At 42.1% G+C, this 20,699-nt stretch overlaps 1 protein-coding gene across 3 annotated transcripts in view; it reads left to right on the forward strand.

Moving 5' to 3' along the window:
• Nucleotides 1-861: 861 nt before the first annotated feature.
• ABCC4 (ATP binding cassette subfamily C member 4) overlaps nt 862-20,699 on the forward strand; it is a 140,038-nt gene continuing 120,200 nt past the window's right edge. For all 3 annotated transcript variants that reach the window (XM_030952050.1, XM_030952059.1, XM_030952069.1), the window contains exons 1-4: nt 862-1,020; nt 13,998-14,108; nt 16,293-16,413; nt 17,054-17,278. In XM_030952050.1, the coding sequence (XP_030807910.1) occupies nt 935-1,020; nt 13,998-14,108; nt 16,293-16,413; nt 17,054-17,278 (543 nt within the window). In that variant the 5' untranslated portion in view covers nt 862-934. The remainder of the gene's footprint in view (nt 1,021-13,997; nt 14,109-16,292; nt 16,414-17,053; nt 17,279-20,699) is intronic.

Consider the following 20,699-nt stretch of genomic DNA (forward strand, 5'->3'; position numbering starts at 1 on the left):
GTTGCCCAGAGAGGCTCTGGAGTCTCCGTCCTTGGAGACAGTCAGGAGCTTCCTGGCATGCACTTAAGCAGCAGGGGTTGGACCAGCTGACCTCCAGAGGTCTCTTGCAACCTTGTCCATCCTGGATTTGAGAGACTGCAGAGAAATAACAGCATGGCAGGGAATCATTCTGCCATAGAGATTAACAGCTCTTTGGTTACTTCAAGTACATGTCCTGTATTTTCTGTTTTCCTTGCAGTTTTCACTACTCCTTTTCATCAGGGTCCCTTTGGCAGGCCATGGATGACATGACTGGAGAGGAGTTTGATGATCACTTGCTGAAACTTTGAGAACTGCCAATTTCAGTGATGCACCACATCCTGAAATTCATGCGCTCCTTTATTATGTATCGCCAACCTCTCCTAAACATTGTTCTTTTGGTTTGGTTTTCGATTTCCAATAGAAGAATATGCAACATCTGTGAATGAGCGCTGACCGCAAGCGTTTCTGGCGGCGTTTGGTCCCGCTAAGCCTGACTTGACCCTGACTCGCGGCGGATTTTTCTGTCCAAAAAAGCCGGGTGGGCACCTCGCTTGGCGCTGCGTGCACCGAGGAGATGCTTTCCATCAGCAAGGGGCACACAAAGGCGGGAAACCGGGGCGAGCGGAGCAGAGCCCCCCGGCGGAGGCTCGGTCCGCACTGAGCCAGCCCCAGCGATCGGCTCCCGGCGCTGCCCGGCACCGCTCGGGCTCCGCGGGGAAGCCGGGCCGGCAGGAGGCGTCTTGCGGCGGCCGCCGGGAGGAGGAGGAGGAGGGGGAGGAGGAGGAGGAGGAGGAGGCCGAGGCGGGGGTGCCGGCTCTCCCGGAAACAGCGCGGGCCGGCGGCAGAGCCTGCCAGCCGCGGGAGTCGCGCGTGGTCCTGCGCCCTCGCCGCACGCCGGGCGGGTCGGGGCGGCATGGCGGGCGGCATGGAGCCGGTGCCCCGCGAGGAGAAGCCTAACCCGCTGCAGGATGCCAACCTCTGCTCCCGGCTCTTTTTCTGGTGAGCGGCCGGGCGAGGGCAGGGGGAAGGGCAGCGCCGGAGGCGCGGCGCCGGGCTGCCCGCCGGCGAGGAAGGCGCCGGGCACAGCGCCGCTGGCTTCACCTCGCCCGGCCGCTCAGCAGTGCCGAGCCCCGGCTAAAGGCGCCCGGCTCGCGCTCGAGGGCGGCTCCCGGAGCGTCCGGGCGCGGCGGCGGCGGGCGGGAGGCAGCGAGCGGGGAAGGGAAGCGGCGGCCGGCGCTGCCCCGCTGCGCCGTCGGCTGCCGGCAGTGACTGTGCAGGCGCGACCTGCCGCCCGCCCCCGCGGGCCCGGCTGTCAGCGCTGGCGGCCGGGGCAGCCCCGGCCCGCAGGTGGGCTGAGGTCCCCTGAGGTGAACCCGGCGGCCGCGATAATCCCCGGCTGCGGTCTGGGCACGGCGCACCCGGGGGCCTGCCTGTCTCGGGCACGGCAGCGCTCAGCCGGGCGGGCGGCGCCGAGCGCGGCCCCGTCGCCCCCCCGAGCACGTGTTGGGTTCCCTCGGTAGCTGCGGGAAGGACGGGAGCGTGTTCTGCTTCCTGGCCCAGGCAGCCCCGCTGCCGGTGCAGGGCTGCTCCCAGGCTTTGTTGTGCTTCCCCGTTTGAATAACGGGTCGCGGGCAGGGATTGCTCATCCCGGCGAGGCGTGCTGGGCTCGGGCGTGAGGCTGTGCGCTGCAGCAGTGAGGTGCTTTCTGTCCCGCATGGCTGCCTAAGGGATGGCTGGGCAGCATCCTGGCTGCTCTCACCGCACACCTGCTCCGCAGGGGCTTGGGGGCTCACGGAGCGAGGGCTGGCGGTGTTGGCACAAACTTTACGGCTACCGGTCCAGAGTAGAGATTGGTCTCTTACTCGTGGGGACCTCGGCGTGGGAATGTAGCTGTACTCAAAGAGGTGAGGAATTGCAGCTCAACATTTTAGTTGCTTTGAGCTGTAGTAGGAAAACACGTGCGAAGTAAAACGGGAGAGCACCAAGCTTGTTTGTCCTAGCAGATCCCATTTGGAAGAGCACTTCCAGAGAAAGCTCTTATCCTGCTTCACCTGCTGCAGCCTGAACCAGGGTGCACATGTTGTGTGGTGGAGGAGGAGGAAGGAAGGGAGGGCATGGCCGGTGAAGCTCTTTTTTTGGAAGCCTCTGAAACACAAATAAAAAAACTCTTTGATTCTATAAGCAGCTCTGAGCAGGTGCAGAAGTCCCCTTTGGAAGGTGGGGGGATTTTAAAAACTCTTGACAAATTTTAATGAAACATGTTTTTCAATCAAGGGTATGTCCTCAGAGGTACTACGTGCAAAAAGAAAGAAAATAAATTTATAAGTAATAATAAAAAGGCAGCTTGTATGCTTGTGCAGAACTCCCTGTGTTCAGCATTTTTACTTTTACTTTAATGCCAAGGATGCCTATGTTGGAAACAGCTTTGCTGTGAACTCCAAGCAGAATGGGATGAACCTAAGTTGGCCATGTAGCATTCCAGGACTGCTTTTGGTCTGTTCTCTTTCCCTTGCTGGAATCTTGTGGTGTTACTGGTAGTTCTGCCAAAACCAACCCAGCTAGATGTGAAAAAGAAGCGTGCAGTGCTCATAGCCAGCTTTCTGACTGCTTGTAGCATTCTTTTTTTAGGCCTTCTGTATCACTCTGCATGTATTGCAGAGAAGTGTTCAACAGCAACAGTGCAGTACCTTAAATTTCCCTAGTTTTAGGCTAGCACTTGAAAGGCTCCTTTTAGGGGTTTTTAGGTTCTTACTTTGCAAAGGGAAAAATAGGTGGAAGGCTGTGCTTGGGGGATGACAGGTCTACTCAGAGTCCAGAGATCGACTGGGACTTGAGGCTTCACAGTCAGATGCTGGTGTACAGCCATAGGGCTTCTGCTTTGGAAAAGGGTTTAGTGGAGCATGTAAAGCTTTAGAATTTGCCCAATGTGCTGTTTCTCAGGCTTTTATAGCAGTGTAATTCACAGCAGTGAAAATAGCCTTCTAAAGTCTCGTCTCTTACCTGTGGTGCGTGTGATCACAACTAACATCGGTATATTAGTGAACAAGCATTAGTGTTTTCTGGGTGTAAATTTCAGCTGAAATGATACCTTCACTGTTCTCCACTGTTCAGCCTGCAGAAGACAAGTGGGTGAAATTGAATAAGCAGGGGCTGTCAGTTTTCTGCAAGTTAATACAGTTTTGCATAAAATCCAGGAAATGTTAAAACACCCTCTCATTTAGCTAAAACTAACTTTAATGGTAACACTAAGAATTACTCTCCCTTTCTACAAGTGTAGCATCTCCCAGCTGTGTGAGTACTGCTTCATTTTAGCTGATGTCTCACACTGGATGTTGTGAGGTGTTTTCATCTGGAGAACTGGGAGAGCACAGCCTGAGAAGGGCCATCCTGTGAATAGTAGCAGCCACCACCCTATGGTTGTGTGCCTGCTCTGCTCTCCACATTCCAGGTATTGGCTGCTTGTTTTCAATGAGGGTAAAAATACGGCATTGCAAGCAGCAGGGCAAAGGTCCTTCTTATTTTTGTTTTGTTTATATTTTTCTCCAAAAGTGCAGTTTTGCCATTGTGAGGAACCACCCTCCCATTTGTTGCCAGTGGTACAAAATAAAGGCTAACATTATTGCCTGGTGCAAACAGGATCAAACTCATGGGAGAAAAAAAGTCATGTTTTCACTGAGTTATAAATCTCAGGTAATGAGTGTGTAGGCTGAAGAGACATTCTTCTTCCATTGTTTGAAGCTTGTCTTCTTGATTTTGGGTTGTGACTTTAGCAAGTATGAGCTTGAAGAACGTTAAACGCTCCAGCAGTACATTCATGGGAAAGAGGAGCATCTGGAGTCTATGTTAATATTGTTACTTTTCTAATGCGTCCCTTGTGCAATGTTACAAGAATGAAAACTATTCATGACAGAAGTGTGAAGATCAGGGCAGTTGCAAAATATTCTTGTTTTCTGTGTCTTTCACTGAATTAGCTATATTAACAGAGGTTTATTAAAGCCCATATTGGCCTTCTGGATGTTTCAGGTATTATTGTAACTACTCACTTTCAAGAGTCACAATTTCCACGCCCACCAAACTTTTTAAAGCCCTGACTGATATTTCATTTATAGTTTGGAGTGTTTGTATTTCTGATTTACTTCATCTATGTTGTTAGGTTGTTGGTTTTTTTATTGCTGGCTCAGTTTGCTGGTGACAATGAGGACTCTGAAGGATGGATATGAGGGTTTGATTTCTTTTTAAGGTTTGCCCAAGGAAGAGAGAATTCAGCCGTGTTTTTCATGTTTAAACAGTTATTCAGTTGTAGAAAGCTTAGGAATTGAAAAAACCTTATAGGCCCCCATGCAGTTGAGAATAGCACTTTTTGAATCTTTTTTTTTCTGATGTGGGTGGTGGGGATTATTAAATTAAAAACTTAAGAGAGTAAGAGTATTTCTCCTTTCTGCCTATTAACCCATCTTTGATCTTACATGTTCATGAAGTAGGAAGTATATCTTTATTTGCTCAGAACACTTGTTCCTATGAGTTACTAAATATGTTTTTTCTATATAGCAAAATTTTTATGCATTCTGTTTGCATTCTGTCTTTTATGCATTCAAACATAGGGTATGATTAAATTTTTGAAAGACTCGATAACTTTTGTGCTGTTAACAATATGAGAAGGAGGGAGAGCTGAAACACCCTGGAAAGAGTATCCAGCATTTTTTGTGCAGAGAAGTAAAAGAAGTTAAAGTTCTTCTAGATTTCATACAAATTTTTAACTTCATTTTAATAATAACAGTAATTACTTATCTGTCACAAACTCACCATGACTGTGACAAGTCTTTGAGTGTTTTGGAGCACTGAACACTGTCATCATCCTCAGGCTAGATGCCTTTTCACATCATGACTTGACATGTGGCAATTGCCATTACAATAACAGCATTAAAATGTAATCTGAAAACTTACAGCAAGGCATCTACAGAGTTGTTACTCCAAGGAATAAGTCAGTGACTGGTTTATCATTACCTGTTAGTGTCTGGTAGCACTGTTTTTACTTACTACATGGATACTTTGGGGAGAATGACAGAACCACTAAGTCTTCTTCATGGATCTGATGTGAAGTGCAGTGGGAGGGAGGAGTTAAAAACAATCTTAATTTTTGGGTTTAAGTGTGAATTGAACGGGGTAAGACATGTAAGTCCCAGGATTTTGAGTGGCAGTATATAGCTGCTTGCCTGACCAAATGTACTCATGTCGCAGATTTCTCTTGTAGAAGTGTAAATAGCTACACACCTTATTTAACTGACTCCTCCTCTCTCACCCTGTGGTTTAGGATTGGAAAAGCCACTGACTGATTTCACTAGATTCCTCAGGCAGTCTAAGTATTGCCTGCTTATCTGTCTTCAAGTGTTTCTTGCCTTGCATTGAAAGAAGTTATGGAAAGAATTCACCATTGTTCTTGGATATTTCAACTGGACTCCAGAAGTGCCACCAATAAAATTGGTTTGTGTTCTTTACTGTGGCAATGAACACATTTGACTGTGAGGATTTTACATTTACTTAACATGAAAATATCAGGCTTTGTGACTTGCCTGGGATTGCCTGATATTTAGTGAATTCCCATGGTCAATGCCTGAAATTGTGTGGTAATGCCATTTTATAAAGACCTCTGAGGTAGCTAAGTTCATTTATTCACCTGCTGGTGCAGGACAGTTGTGGTACTGTAAGAAACTCTGAAGAAATATGTAAGTATTTTCAGTATAGATAAACAGAAAACACATTTTCTGTACCCTGAGATGGAAATCACACTTGCTTCTCTTTTTCTCCTGGATGAAGAAAGACTAAGGATCATACGTACGATTTTTTTTGAAAGATAATGTCTTGTTTGTTCATTTATCAGTTATTTAATGTCCTGCTGTCAAATTTGAATCATTTGTTCTCCTGAACTACTGCATTAATTTTTAAGTTTTGCATGTTTATTTGCGAGATGTCTGTATTATGCAAAAGAAAATACTTGAAAAATATTGTTTATGAGCTAGTAAAGTTAAAATATGTGGATAAAGAGTGCTAAATAGATTATATGGATTACAACAAGTGTGTATAAACTGTTGAAGTGTTAGCATTTGCTATCTACTGTAAATATCTGTGCTTAGATATGCAATTAGATGAACTGTTAAGAGTATAATGAAACACGGACTATTTGCCTTTGGAATGCTTATGTAAAGCTTGCTGTATCATTTATGAGAGAAAATGTCTTCTAATTCCTGCAAAACTTCAAAATTAAGATTATGTCATGGTGCTGTTTTTCTTCTTTTGCAAAAATAATTCCCCTATCCTGCTTCTAGAAAACTAGGCCATATATAGAGTGGAGGAGGGAGATAACCCAATTAGATTTTGGGAGTGGAAGGTTTTCCACTCCCAAAAAAAGACCAGTCATCTGTTTTATGTTGTTTTGTATCCCTGGCACTGTACCACTTGTAATAACAGTGGGAACTCACAGGGCATTTTAATTCTCCCTATTTCCATTGCTTGTCAGAAAGGATGTTAATACAGAAATTCCCACCATTAGGTCCTTCTTTAATGAGTAACTACTGAAGTTTATTTTTATAAGTCACAATCTTCAAACCTTTACATCAAATCTTTGGTACTTTGGTATTTTTCTCCGCCTGTGGTTGATGGGTTTGGAATTGATATTTTAATGATAGTCTTTGAAATGCCACAGGTTCAGGTGATGCCACTCCTCTGTTCCCTGCTTCTAGGCCTGCAGAAAATGTTAGTTTGCAGTTTTGCTCCCCCCTTCTTCTAGCCATGTCTATGCTTCTTCTTGCAGTCTGAAATACTGGGAAGTGTGCTAGATTAATAGGGTAATTCCGTACCTGGTTGATAAACAGTATGAAAACAGCCTGCAATAAATGTAGTCGAATACCAGTTGTGTTACTGTCAGCATCAGAAAGTGGGTGTTCAGAAGCTTAGCTGCTCACACTGTGCTGTGGAAAAAGCAGCAGCTTGGAAGATGAGATGGAGCTGGGTATCAAAGGTTAATACAGTTGGTATTGAAACTGGAAGCCTGAAGGGCGTTTTTGAGTTAATATGGCTTTGAAGTAATTTCATTGTATTCCTGTTTTTTCCTTCTGTAAGCAATGAGAAAAGCTGCTCTTTAATCCACATTAAGCTGGGGAGGGAAGTTGCAACCAAAACACAGTTGAAAAGCATCTGAAGAAATACCAGACTTACTCTGTTTACTTTATTACTTGTGGACGACTGCCTTCGTAAGGGTAGGTGGGAGAAGGCAACTTACTAATGAGAATGGATGAACATGTGAACTGGAGAGGTTAAAAAAAAGTAAAAATCACATGGTGACTGCAAACTGTTGCTAGGGTATCTGTGAATTCTTTCAGAATAACTCTGGAGACTCTCAGTGTGTGTGTGTCCTTCTGTCTGTACATCCAGAAAGCCAGCAGAGATCCTCTGGACTGAGAGCAAGCACATAGCAGTGCTGAATTGCACTGCTGGTGTCAGATCACAAAGGTGGATAATGAACAGTACCATGAGGCAGGGAGACTCCTGGGGTGAGCCAGGGAGGATAAGCAATCTGCATTATTATCCAAATGGCCTGTGAGGAAACCCCATTTATTTTATCAGAAAAGCTGTCTCCAAAGTAGGTGATTAAAGAGAAAAAAAATGTGTTACTTTGCAGCTTAGTTGTTGAATTAGTGCTTCCAAGCTGCTCAAGGGAGACAAAATCCTAGTGTTATGGAAGAATTTGAGTAAACAAAGACTCTCCTGTGCAACTGTTGAAAAATAACTGGACATTGAATGTAAACAGGTGATGCTTGTAATGTAATGCACAAATAAGCTTAAGAAGAATGGGGAAAATGCAGTTTGTAAACCACCTCTTTAAGGAATTAGTTGATGAGAGCAAACCAGATGTGGCTTTGACTGGGTGCTGTAAAATTATCCAGAAATTAAACTTCTGCTTATTATTACAAATAAAGAAATCAGGCAAGCAGTTTGTGTAGTCTGATTTTTCTGACTTGTCCTGCGATAAAGCAGGAGCTCTTGTGAAACTGGTAAGAAAGAAATTTTGCACTTGTGCAGAGGAAGGTAGTGTAATATGCAAGTGACTGACTGTGGGGTGATTGTTGTGGGACTGGTCAAGGAAATTGAGACTTGTGGGTGCACCCAGGACCCTTACAGACACATCTTAGGACATTTTTTTTTTGTCTCAGATTTGTAATGTAATTGCAAATCCTTCTTGGCTGATGTTTTTTGACAGACTTTGTCAGTTAAAGCCTGCTTTGCAGTGTGAGAATGGTACTTTTTTGAGTATTTGCAATCAGGACATGATACAAATCCAGAGGTACAGCAGGTCCCATCCCTGTGTTAATGAACCGTTTGAGCTGGACACTACTGTTAGTTTCATATACCTATCTGTAATGTATTTCTTCCTTACCTGAGAGGAAATTATTTTGGGATGATAGGAAATTTAATTTACAAGCTTTGTTGTTTAGGAAATTTTATTTCATGTACGAAGCAGAATAGCATGGCTAGCCTTAATGATGCTGCCTTTTGGATAGTAGGGCCTGTTTCTCTTTTGTGCTGTCTTTGAAGAAGGGAATGACTTCTCTTAGGAGAGTAAGCAAACACCGTCTTAGCTTTTTCTGCAATCTTAGAGGCTTTCCAGTATCTTGGTGGAGTTGCTCTCTTAACAATTGGTAAAAATTGGACTTTTCCTGAGCAACCAAGGAAATTGTGATTGGTTGACTGTGTTGTAATCTTAAAGGGTGTGTAATGTCAGGGCCCAGGAGTAGGAAAATGCAGGAAGTGAATGTTTATATTGTGGTCTTTGTGTATCTGCTGGTTCAGAAATGAATCACTTTCTTTTTTTATCAGTGCCCGAGATACTGCTGCAGAGGTGAAAAGCCTTTTGGGGTCAGAACAGTGATTTACTGTTTCGCAGCTGGCTGTCTCTGGGTTTGCACCAGGTTATAGAGTGATTTTTTAATTTATTTTTTTTAATCTTTATTCCAAGTGACATCAGTATTCTGGCAGTACCAGGGACTTAATCTGGGCATGTTTCCAGACTGATGTCTTTGATCAGCTAATCGTTTTGATAGAACAGAGGCATTCCCAGCAGAACACAAGGTACTCAGGATTCTTACAGATTCTCACATTTTTATGTGTAGGTCATGCTAGGAAGAATTTGGGCTAAGCTCTTTGAAAGGCATCATGTGAACCCTGTGTTCCAAAAGAGTAACTAAAATGAAGCAATGTGTAGGGAAAAAAATAAATTCAAAATTCCTAGCGAACAGGAGGGTACCTGGGAAAAGTAAAGACAGTTACTAAGGAGTCCTGTTTTTATTTAAGTTGAACAGCTTCTTCAGAAAGAAATACAGAAAGGCAGTGTGAGTCTTACCTCCCCAGCATGTTGTTCCTCTTCTTCTTCCAATAAAACAGATTGGTATTGAGCCCATCATTGGGTTGAGAGGAGGGGTTTGCATGACTGTCTATATATTTACTCAATTTCTTTAATTTAGGTTATTATTTTAGCTTTCTTATTAAAGAATAATGCATTTTGCACAGGTTCTGTTTTCATAACAAATGCTGATTTTTTTTTGGAAGCTGGTTTTAGTACTCTTTGAAGAGATCTGTGTTAGCTGATCTCGGTTCTGACAAAAGACATGCCAGTCTAACGAGTAGTCTTCCTTTATGGCTATGTTGGAGTTTCAGGGACATTCTTTATGTAGGCTTTTGCTTTATTTGTCAGCCTCCTCTAGCAGCCCTCTGACAGCACTCTAATTTAACTGAGCCTTCAGGCAAGAGAAGGGCTTGGTTGGTTTTTGTGGGTTACAAATGTGTGACTTGAGTAACAGCAGGCTGTGTGAAATAGGTTGGTCTCAGTTCTGCTGTGAGTGCAGAGAATTCCACGGGGCATAATCTGCATGTGGTGTTCAGGTGGAAACTTTTACTTTAATGGCTGAATAGGAGCATGTGCTAAGTCTTCTGTCTGGAAGTAGACCTTCCAGCGTAAAGTTCAGGATGCATCAGTGAAATGGTGATGCTCAAACTCTTCTTGCTGTACTTAGAGTTTGCAGAACAGGTCATTCTTGGGATAAAAGCCCTTCAAGGACTAACCATCATTGAAAAAAAAATGTTTAACCTTCTTCTGAAGGTCTTAAACGATACTCTGTTAATACAGCATGCTGTTAAAAGCTTTTTTACTCCTGAGATCTTCATAGAGTAGCTCTTGAAGGTGGATGTTTTGGGGGACACTAGTTAGAAAGGTCAACAATGGGTAATTTTTAAATTTATGGAGTTTTTTATACATTTTTTTCCCTAACCTTACGGAAATGTGGGCTTGTGCTGAGTCTTTGCCATGTTGTCCATTATAACAAATGAGTCACAAAATGAATTACTACAGTTTTCTGCTTACTCTGGATTGGTTTTCCTTGCATTCTTTCATGGTAACATAGGTTGTAGTGCAATATATTACTCTTTTCAGTGTTATGGTTTCAACTGATGGAAAAAAGGGAGAAGCCCTGAAGTTGCACTAGGTCTCACTGGAGCTAATAGCCTTGAGACTTCTGGCAGTTTTTACCCTGCACTGTCATCTCTCTGCTCCTTAAATCTTTTTCCAATTCACTCACCCTGTAGGTACAGTTTGGAGATGGGGGGCGAGACAAGGGATTTACTGCAAACTGTAAGAACTCCTCAGTGGACATGGGCATATCATCAGTAAGTTGTTTTGGGTGTTTAAGGACCAAGGATAAACTGCATGGCTCTTAACAGTCCTGTGCACTTGAGAGTGTTGTCTTCCAGCGGGTTACTTTGCAGTGGACTGCACATCTGTGGTCAGCACGTGCTGCTCTTGGCTGTAGTGTGGAATCAAATGCTATCAGGATTGAGCAATTGCCTTCAGCAGAAGGCATTATTCTTCCTGTTGCCTGCCTGTGGTTTTTGAACAGTGTAAGTAGAGGAATGGTGTTCTACTGAGTAAAATTAAATCATTGGTTTTATTTTTTAAGACTGTACTTTAAGTCTGTTTCTAAAGTGTCTTTTGTTTTCCTCTAAGTACTCTGTTGCCTGCAGAAAGTACTATATTCAGCACTGCTGAGGCCACAATTGGGGCCCTGAATCCAGTTCTGGGGTCCCCAGTACAAGAGAGACTTGGACACACTGGAAAGGGCACAGCAAAGGGTCACAACAATGATTAAGGGTTTGGAACATCTGTTGTGGGAAGAAAGGCTGAGGGAGCTGGAACTGTTCATCCTGGAGAGGAGAAGATATGGGGGGGTATCATCAGTGTAGATAAATACTTGAGGGGAGGGTAGAAGGTGGGCAGAGCCTGGCTCTTCTCAGTGGTGTCCAGGAGTGGGATCAGAGGCAGTGGGGCCACAAACTGAGTAACAGAGGTTCTGTCTGAACATCAGGAAGCACTTCTTTGCTGTGAGGGTGATTGAGCACTGTTGTAGGCTGCTTGGAGAGGTTATGAAATCTTTATGGAGATCTTCAAAAGCTGTCGGGACATTGTCCTGGACAACCGGCTCTAGGTGGCCCTGCTTGAGCAGAAGGGTTTGGACCAGCTGACCTCCAGATGTCCCTTCTGACACAACCCCAGCCTTTCTGTGATTCTGTAATAAATATCCTATTTATGTTCCGTTTTAAATGTCAGAACTGGTTTTCTTTTCACCACCTTGGCAGCAGTAGCCAGTGAAATCTCACAACCATTTCCGTAGGTGGGAGAAGGATTTAGCCTTTGTATTTTCCTGAAAGGGCTGCCTCGTCCTGATTCTCATGCTAGGAGAAAGATAACTTTAGCCTCTGTTTGAAAGGAGACCTGTGACTTGTTTATGGCTGCATCCTAGGCTAATACTGATGTTTCAAGGGGAGGAACACTGGGTATTGACCTCAGGAGTCAGCTGAAGTCTGCAGATCTTTCCCGGCTTGTCCTGGAGCAAACAGAGGCTTTCTCATCCAGCAGGCAGAAATTATTTGAATGGCTTTGAGGGTGTTTGCCTTATACCTGCTTTTCACCTGTGGTCTGCAAGAACTGAGGCCAAAGAAGACATGTTTTAATGGAGCAGATTCCTTGTGTCAAACCAGGCAGAAGTTCTGCCCCTGGTTGGAGCAGTTGATATTTGAGACCTTTTGTCAGGACCTTTTGTGGGGAAGTTGTGGTAGTGATTTGGGCCCTGATGCTATTTAACCATAAAGTCCCGGCAACAGACTTGTCTGACAAGTCCTTTCTGTTTCTAATTGTACCTGTAACATACATTTAGGAGTTAACAGCTCACATAAACTAATCTTCAGTACTCGCTCCAAGAGTTTAAAAAGGGCTGTTAGGCATCAAAGGTGCTACTCTAAGGATAGGGACTTAATTTTTAGAATGAGTCACGAAAACACTGTGCTAACATGCTAAGTAGTGAAGGAACAACACTATATAATCCCATTTGTTACTTGCAGTTGTGCCATGGAGCCTGGGAAAAAGATTTTTACAACAGTGCTATCTTTGAAGAAACTCTCTGAGCCTCCTCTCTAGGGTTCTGCCTGCCCATCCACCCTCTCTAAAACTAGCCAACAGCCTTCTTGTAAGCCAGTGTATACAAAGTTTAATTAGAACATGCCTAAGCAAGAAATGTAGAGCAAGTTGATGAGTATTCGTAACCACTGTTGTGGTTGTGAATAAATAAATACCCTCACTGTAAACCACCCCAGTTTTGAAATCTCACATGTAGGTCTTACAGAAAATAACACGCTTCACCTAGCACACCACGCATTCTTTTAAGAACTGTGTTGGTGAAGTTGGGAAGTAAATAAGTATCAGAAACTAAGCAGCAGTTAAGAACTTTCACAGGCAATTGAGATCAGACAGATTGCGTTGAGTGTGAGAGTATTTTTTCCAAGACAGATCCCTGACTTCTTGATTTTGATGTGTTAACCAGTTGAGAAAGTACTTGTAGGAAAAGCCTTAGAGCCAAAGTCCCTGTCTCCTTGAAACAAAATATCACCAATTCAACAGAGAGATAAACTAAATGGAAAACTGCAAGTTCCCTAACTCCATTGTTCTTGCTAAGCCATGCCTGTTTTGCACGTCTCATTCCTTTTCTGTCCATCTCATGGACAACTTGGTCACTTTTGTGCTTTATGCCATACAGCCCTTGCTCTGTGGAGCACAACTGAAACTGTGTGGAGTTCCCTGATGTGTTTCAGGCTGAAGGATCCAGGTGCATAAAAATCTACTCTTGCTGTTCCCTGACAGTTGACCTATTTGATCTAACAAAATACAGTGTTTTTCAAAAAATCTGCAGTACTGCTATTATAATTTATCTTCAAAGTGTTCTCATAAAATAGTGAGCTTTTAAGAATCTTTCCACTGAGGAAAATGAGCTGTTAGGCATTATTTCCCTTTCTTGAACCTATGCACTGTGTCAGTGTCCTTCTGTTTATGTTTCCAAACATGAGTAAGGTACAGTAATAACCCATTGTTTTCCCATTTTTACATTTCAGTGATTGTCTTTAAATTACTGACCTTTAATACTTGTCAAGATGTTAGTTGAATAGCAGCTACTTTCTCCTCAAGTAAATGTTACAAAAAATGTCTTTTAGTGTGCATTACAATTTAATTTACAGCTTTCAGTATTTTAATAGTTGGGTTAAGTTCTCTTTTTTCCCTTAATATTTGAAGGAGTGCTATTTTTCCTTGAGTGTAAGGAAACATTGTGAGAAAACAATTCCCTTAGGGCCAAGAATGGTTCTTATGCTGGCTGTCTGGATGCCCTGGGAGTAAGGTGTTGTGGGCATAAAGAGATTTAGGAAGTGGGAAGTACTTTCCCATTTGCAAGATAGGGGTTGACTTAATTCTTAGATAAAAGTGCAGTGAAATGTGTGGATGTTGAATGATTCAGGAGGGGAAAAGAAAGGGATAAAAGAATTATTATGTAAAGAAATTACTGTTTTTGGTCTGCTGGTCAGTTTGCTAATAATTTGTCTTTAACTAGGTGGTTGAATCCCTTATTTATTATCGGCCATAAACGGAAGCTTGAAGAAGATGATATGTATAAAGTGATGCCAGAAGATTCCTCAGAGAAGCTTGGAGAGGAGTTGCAGTGGTAAGGAAAAAAATTGTAGAATACTTTGGGTTGGAAGGCACAATTGTTCTCTTTTCTTGTATTAATGCTGGAGAAGGTAAAAATCTTATTTCTATTCTAAAATTAAAAGGTGTTATTGTAAAGTTTAACGAGGTTAAAAATGCTGACAAATTTAGAGCAACAAGAACTAAGAAAACTTGTTTATCATAGAGGCTTTTTAGATTTTTTCAAGTTATACATAATGGAACTGCATTAGAGTAATTCCATTATGTCATTTATAATTTATTTGACGCTTTGCAGAATGCTTGCAAAAGACAACTTTTCATCAACTGTAGGGTAGTAATCCTGAATGAATGTGTGAGTCTTCTGGCCTGTGGTTAAACAGCTGTGGAAACTTCAAATTGGTCTATATAAAAGTGGAGAAGAAAGTTTTCTATTTTTTTTCTTTTTGTTTGTTTTTTTTTTGCTTGTTTGTTTAGAGTGCAGACTGAACTGAGTGACCCTTTAAATATATGTGTATATATAAATATATGTATGTTGAAAATCTGCCACTCGCTGGTAGAGTGGGCAAGATGCCTTGGACAGCTAAAAGCATGTATCTATTAAGTGTTTTTCTTTGGTTTTATGTACTTTTTCATGGACTGTGTGCCAGTGTGTAGTGTTACAGACTCAGGAGGATCTATATTTTAGTAGGAAAATATCTTCAGATAATTACTATTCATATAAATTGTCATGAACCTTCCAACAGAGAGGATTTTTGTCTTCAAATAATCTTCTGCTAAATATAGGTAGAGGAGAAGATGTCTCCTACTGAAAGGTGGCTTCTGTATTAAGAAAGTGTGGCCTTGCTGTTTCTTGCCGTTACATTGAAGGCAGAGCAGATAGACTTTCCTGATAGTTTGGCTGGGATGAGAGACTGCTCAAGAAGCAAAAAGAATCCAGAAACTAAAGGTTATGGCCAGGTCTGACATCATCCTGCTCTGGATAAGTTAACTGAGGAAAGAGGGTTGGTGATGAGCTCATAGGAGTTGCTGCTTTTAATGTCTTTGTAGCTGGACAGCTTTGTCAAATTCCATGGTCGTGTCTTCAAGCAGTTCAGGGACTTGGCTGTAGGGAGAATGGATTTTTTCCAGTGATTTCTTTAATAGTAAAAGAACATACTTGCATGAGTCAGGAAATGGTAGAAGAAAAAAAAAAGAGTGGTTTTTAATTCTTCAGTGTACTTGACCAAGAAGCAGAGAATATAATTAATGAATAGCTGCCTACTGAAGTAGTCTTTTCTCTTGAGCCAAGAAACCCCACAGAACCTACATAGTTTCTGTTTTCAAAGCATGTAGACAATAACTCTGTAATTCTTGTAACAAAAAAAAGAGGATAAAAATTAAAAAAAGTGTTCTTATCTGTATGCTTTGAACTTTTGTGCTTTGTTGCAAAATAATTGCCTTTCATGCCTTAGACTCATTTCACCCCTCAAACTATCAAGGTCAGAAGTTTGGCAGAAAACATAGCCTTCAGAAGAAAGGGAGAGGTTTGTCTGTGACAGCAGTGGCTTTTAAGAAGTCTGCTGAAGTTGTGATACTTTCTTATTAAAATCATGCTTGTTATTGCTGTCTTTGGTTTTTATGTGAACAGATTGTGTCCTGCTTGTGGGCAGACACGTGGTGATGGAAAGGTCTTTGCCACTCTGCTGATGAATCCTCGCTTCAGAGAGATGTGTGAAGTGCTGGGTGCAAAATCCTCAGCAAAGCATGTGGTAGAAAAAAGACAGGGCCAGACATGAGAGGGTTGGGCATCACAACCCCTCTGGGCAAGCACAGGGCATATGGCTAGATAAAGACACTGTGCTGCCTCAGTTAGTCCATGGTCAGGAGATCATAGGATAGGAAGCTCTTAATTAAGGTGAGTGGTGACTGTCGGAATTGAGAGAAGAGATGCAGGAAGGGTTCCTCATCAGCAAATATGATAATATGGTGATAATAGTCAACAGTGGTGAATTGTTTGTGATTAACCAAGAGCAAATAGGCCTGTAATACTAAGTATCAAGTGTTTATGTGACTGAGAAGACATGATTAATTCCTTTTGTTTGATTTGATTTTATTAATGTGATCAGGGCAATCTGGCTGTTAGTCTGAAAGTGTTTTATTCTAGATAATTGCCTTGTGATTTTACTTCTGTCCCCCAACATATTTGCACTTTGTTTGTCAGGTACTGGGATAAGGAGGTGCAAAAAGCAAAAAAGAGAGGAAAAACACCACATTTAACAAAAGCCATTATTCTGTGTTACTGGAAATCCTATTTAGTTTTTGGAATTTTCACAATGATTGAGGTAAGTGGTGTCACAGGACCTCCTTCTTGGCTAACAGCAGTGTGAAACTTGTCCACTTAGACTGCATGACCTGTACTGGTGACTTCATCCTGGACTGTTCAAAGAACTTGGTAATGTTCTCAGAAAGGTAAAACAGAGCTATAGCCTGGCAGAGACTGAAAAACTGAGTCATGACTGCAGGATTATGGAAGTGGATCAGAGAGCTCATTTCAGTGCATTATTTTTGAGACATTGCAAACCTCTGACTTGCTTTGTAAGGCTTATCTGTATTTTATGTATCTGAGTGGGGTGCCTAATAGAAAGAGGATTTTTTGCTCTTTGTAAGTGGCTCTAAAGGACACATGGCATTTAAAAAAATGGAAGTGTACTACATACTCATGCAATTTTTATAACATCAAAGCGTTTTTTTTGGTAATTGAGAGAGTTCTCCTTTAGTTCCAGCTAAATTTTAATGTGGAACATGTTTCTTTTGGATTATGTGTTGATAAAAATTGGCTTGACATTTTAGAGCACAGTAAAGACAAAATAATAAGGGATATGGCTTGCAGCAGTACTTGGCTCTTGTTTGCCTGTGTACAGACTTGGTTAGCACAGGGTGATAAGAAATGAATAATACTTTTCCCCCTGCTTTCTTTTTCAGGAAACCCTCAAAATAATTCAACCAATTTTTTTGGGGAAAATTATTAATTTTTTTGAAAACTATGATGCCTCAGATGAGGTAGCTTTGAATTTTGCATATTGCTACGCAGGTGCTCTGTCTGTGTGCACGCTTATTCTGGCTATCATGCACCACTTATACTTCTACCACGTGCAGAGGGCTGGCATGAAGCTGAGGGTGGCCATGTGTCACATGATTTATCGCAAGGTAAGCAGACCTGTTCACAGCTGTATTTTGTATTTGACTGCTGTTCTCTCAGGGGAGTTTCAAAATGCAGTGTGGAGGGGCTTGACAGCTGGCCTGCAAGCAAAGCTGAATTAACTGAAGAAATAACAATTGATGATTTTTGAGTGTATCCATAGCAAAGAAGAAGACAAGGCCATCAGCATGGAAACAGATTAGAAAAGATACATGAAAATTTTTGTAAGCTAGACTATGTGCATTAGTAGATGTGCATATGTACCTTACTAAATTTCTGTAAAACTTTTGCAAATTATATTAACGCTAATTGCTTTGTACCAATGAATATAATAAGTTATTGTGATGTAGTTAATGACTTAAGATCACGCTTTGTTAAGAGTATATAAGCTGGAGAACATGCAAAATAAACCCTTTTTTCTTCTTAGACCCTAATCACGTGTGTGTGTGTGTGTGTCACGTCCCACCTAACAGTGACAATGCAGTTATTTGTTATGCCCATGATTGGAATTCCATTGAAGTTACTCATTAGTAGAGATCTAGTGCATGGGGAATGTGTCAGGCCTTAGATGTGTGCATGTGGATTTGCTTTCTCTTTGGTGCTGAGGTGTCTGAATGACAGCTTCAGGCCTGCTTAGTGAGGGTAGTGAGTTAAATAGCCCTAAAGTCTTGGAAGAGCTGCTTTTTTTTGCCTCCTGCTGCTTTTGGAGAGGAGCCCCCTCACCCACTGCTCTTGGAAGTGTTGTATGCTGGGTCTGTAAGAGGTGTCAGCATAGAGCAGGAGAAGGACAAAGCTCCCAGGGAATGCTGGCAGCTACTCAGCCTTGCAGTATGATCCCAGGGGAGGACACTGTGCTTGGATTTCACCATCTGCTGCAGCACTCTCAGTCTCCTGGGAATTGCTTTTCTGTTCAGGTTTCCCCCCACCCCTGTTGTAGTTAATGGTGGGATTTATTAATATTTTATCCCATCAGTGATGTAGAACTAGTAGGTTGTCTTCTTTTCAGATCAGAGGCTGCTCCCCTCCCTTGGGGCATCCATCAGGTTCCCTTGGGGAGTGGCAGCAGTTCTGTGGATCTGCTCCTTCCCCCTCCAGGCAGGCAGGGATGCTTGGCATCTTCACCTTTATTCCTCCTGTTTAAAGGGGAAGAGAGAGAGGAGCAGGCAGAGGAGACACAGAATCATGTGGAATCCTAAAGGGAGGGAGTTAGTTTTTTATTACCATTTACTGGTTTTATTGTGGGAGTACTGCAGCTGTCCACTAAAACCAGTGAAATGTGAGAAAGCATGTGCGTTCAGTGAGTTGTGGTTTCTTTGCTGTCTCTGTGTCCTGATCAAGAAATAGCTGTGCTGAACTACAGATGGAGTTGAGGCTGCTGTCAGAAGGAGAGTGGAGCAAGAAAAGTTGAGTTTTACTTACAGGAAGGAGATGAGCAACATCCAGGACAAGATGCTGTTTCCCAGTTGAAAATGTCTGCTTCACTCTTCTGAAGCTGGTGGCAATACCTAGACTCTGAGATTTCCAAGCAGGAAATCTCTTCTGAGAATGCTGGAAGGGAAAATGCCCCATCTTTCTATTTTCAGTGCTGCTGGAATAGTGACCTACAATTTCAGACCTCAGCAAAGAAGTTTAATTGAAGAATCAGGATTGCACAGTTGCTTTGGAATGTAAGAAAATCCTCATTATATTAACCATTAAACATAGGTACCATCAATTTAACAGGAACATTTATACTACTGGTGTAGGTTATGTGAAGTCTTTGGACAAAGCAGTAAAGTGAGGAGAGTAAAAATGTCCCCATTTTAAGTGGTGATTACTTTTCATACACACATTTATTCTCTTTTGATACCTTGAAAAGGATCCTCTGGGAACTTGCCTCTAGCATGGCATAATGCTTTCTTGTACATAAACATCTCTCTAAGGTATTAATTTACCAAACTGATTATCGAAACGGAATTAATGGAAAATGCATATAGTAATGGTGTTTGTTGCTGAGTTGATACTGGCTTAGAAGCTTGGAAAAGAACTATTTCTAATATGCACCCTTATTTCTAGAGGTGGGATTAAATGGAAATTTAATCAGCCCTCATTTTTACTTCTGAGGGTGAGGGTTGAGGTAACAGCAGAACATTGAAAAACCTTTCTAATAATTTGTCTTCATTATGGGCTGCTTATAAATAGGTCATATTTTCTCTTTAACCTCATGTAGCCTTTTGAAAGAAACTTGGCTGTTTATTTACCAGCATTTTAGCACAGTTTGATAATTGCTGTAGAAAATAAAATCTTGGATTTGTAAGGATAAATAGATTGGATGCAAGAGCATTCTTAATAGAGAACTTCAAATGTTCATAATTCTTAAGTTTTAGACCCTTTTTCATTTCCTGGAAAGTTCAGATCTAATTTGCAAAATCCCTGTATTCAAACACTTAAGAAGAGTTGTTACCAGTAAGAAGTATTAGTGATGCACATAGAAAACTCCTAACAAAAATGAAAGTGAAATCTGGCACATGATGACTCAGAGTCTTATGTTTTGAAATCAAAGGCTACTTTTGGGAAACTGTTTTTTGTTGGTTTAATTTTTTTTAAGACTTAGCTTTTAGAAGTTCTTGAGGTCAGTGTACTGACTTTAGCCGGGATGGAATTAGTTTTCCTCAGCTCATATGGGGCTATGTATCAGATGTAGTAAAAAGAGGAAGGTACCAAAATAGGACTTTTTGGTTAAAAATTGGGTATGGAAGTAAAACTCTCTACTTTGCAGTCGAGACAGATCCATTCAGCCAGGAAAAATGCAAGGCTTATTTCACTTAAAAAAAAAATCAAAACCAAGAGGGAATCAAGGAAATGCTAAAACTGCATTGCCACTGACTATGGGAATGGCTGCCTCTTCCCTGAGAAGACAGATCAGTCACAGATGAGCAGCCTCCTTTTGGCTCAGATGCTTGTGTGGTTCCTCCTGAGACTGTCTTGGTCAAAATGAGCTGGACTCGTAGAATCATATTAAAATTGGTTTTGCTGCTTGTGTAGGAAGAAGTCAGGAAGGTGCTTGTGTGGGAGGTCCAAGACGGACCCAGGCTATGGGCCACTAGCAAGGCACCAGCGCAGTCTTCTGATGGTTCAGGTGAACCTCCGGCAGCAAATAAGTTGTACAAGAGGTGCTGTAAACACATCCTGATGGGAAACTTCCCCAAACATGCATCATGTGAACTCCTATTACTATGATCTGTGGATTTCTAACATCTTTTCCCAGAGCTTACCAACATTAATGTGTGGTGTGGAGCAAACATGATAGCAGCAGGCGGCTACCTGGGGGATTTCAGGTGGATGAGAGACAGGGTTGAGAGACAGGTGGCTTAAGACAGGGAATGAAGCAATAATTTTCTCAAATAACTAAATCTGGTCTTTCATATCCCCAGTATCCTAGATTCATTT

The sequence above is a fragment of the Camarhynchus parvulus genome, chromosome 1, assembly GCF_901933205.1.
Source record: "Camarhynchus parvulus chromosome 1, STF_HiC, whole genome shotgun sequence".
Taxonomy (NCBI): Eukaryota; Metazoa; Chordata; class Aves; order Passeriformes; family Thraupidae; genus Camarhynchus; species Camarhynchus parvulus.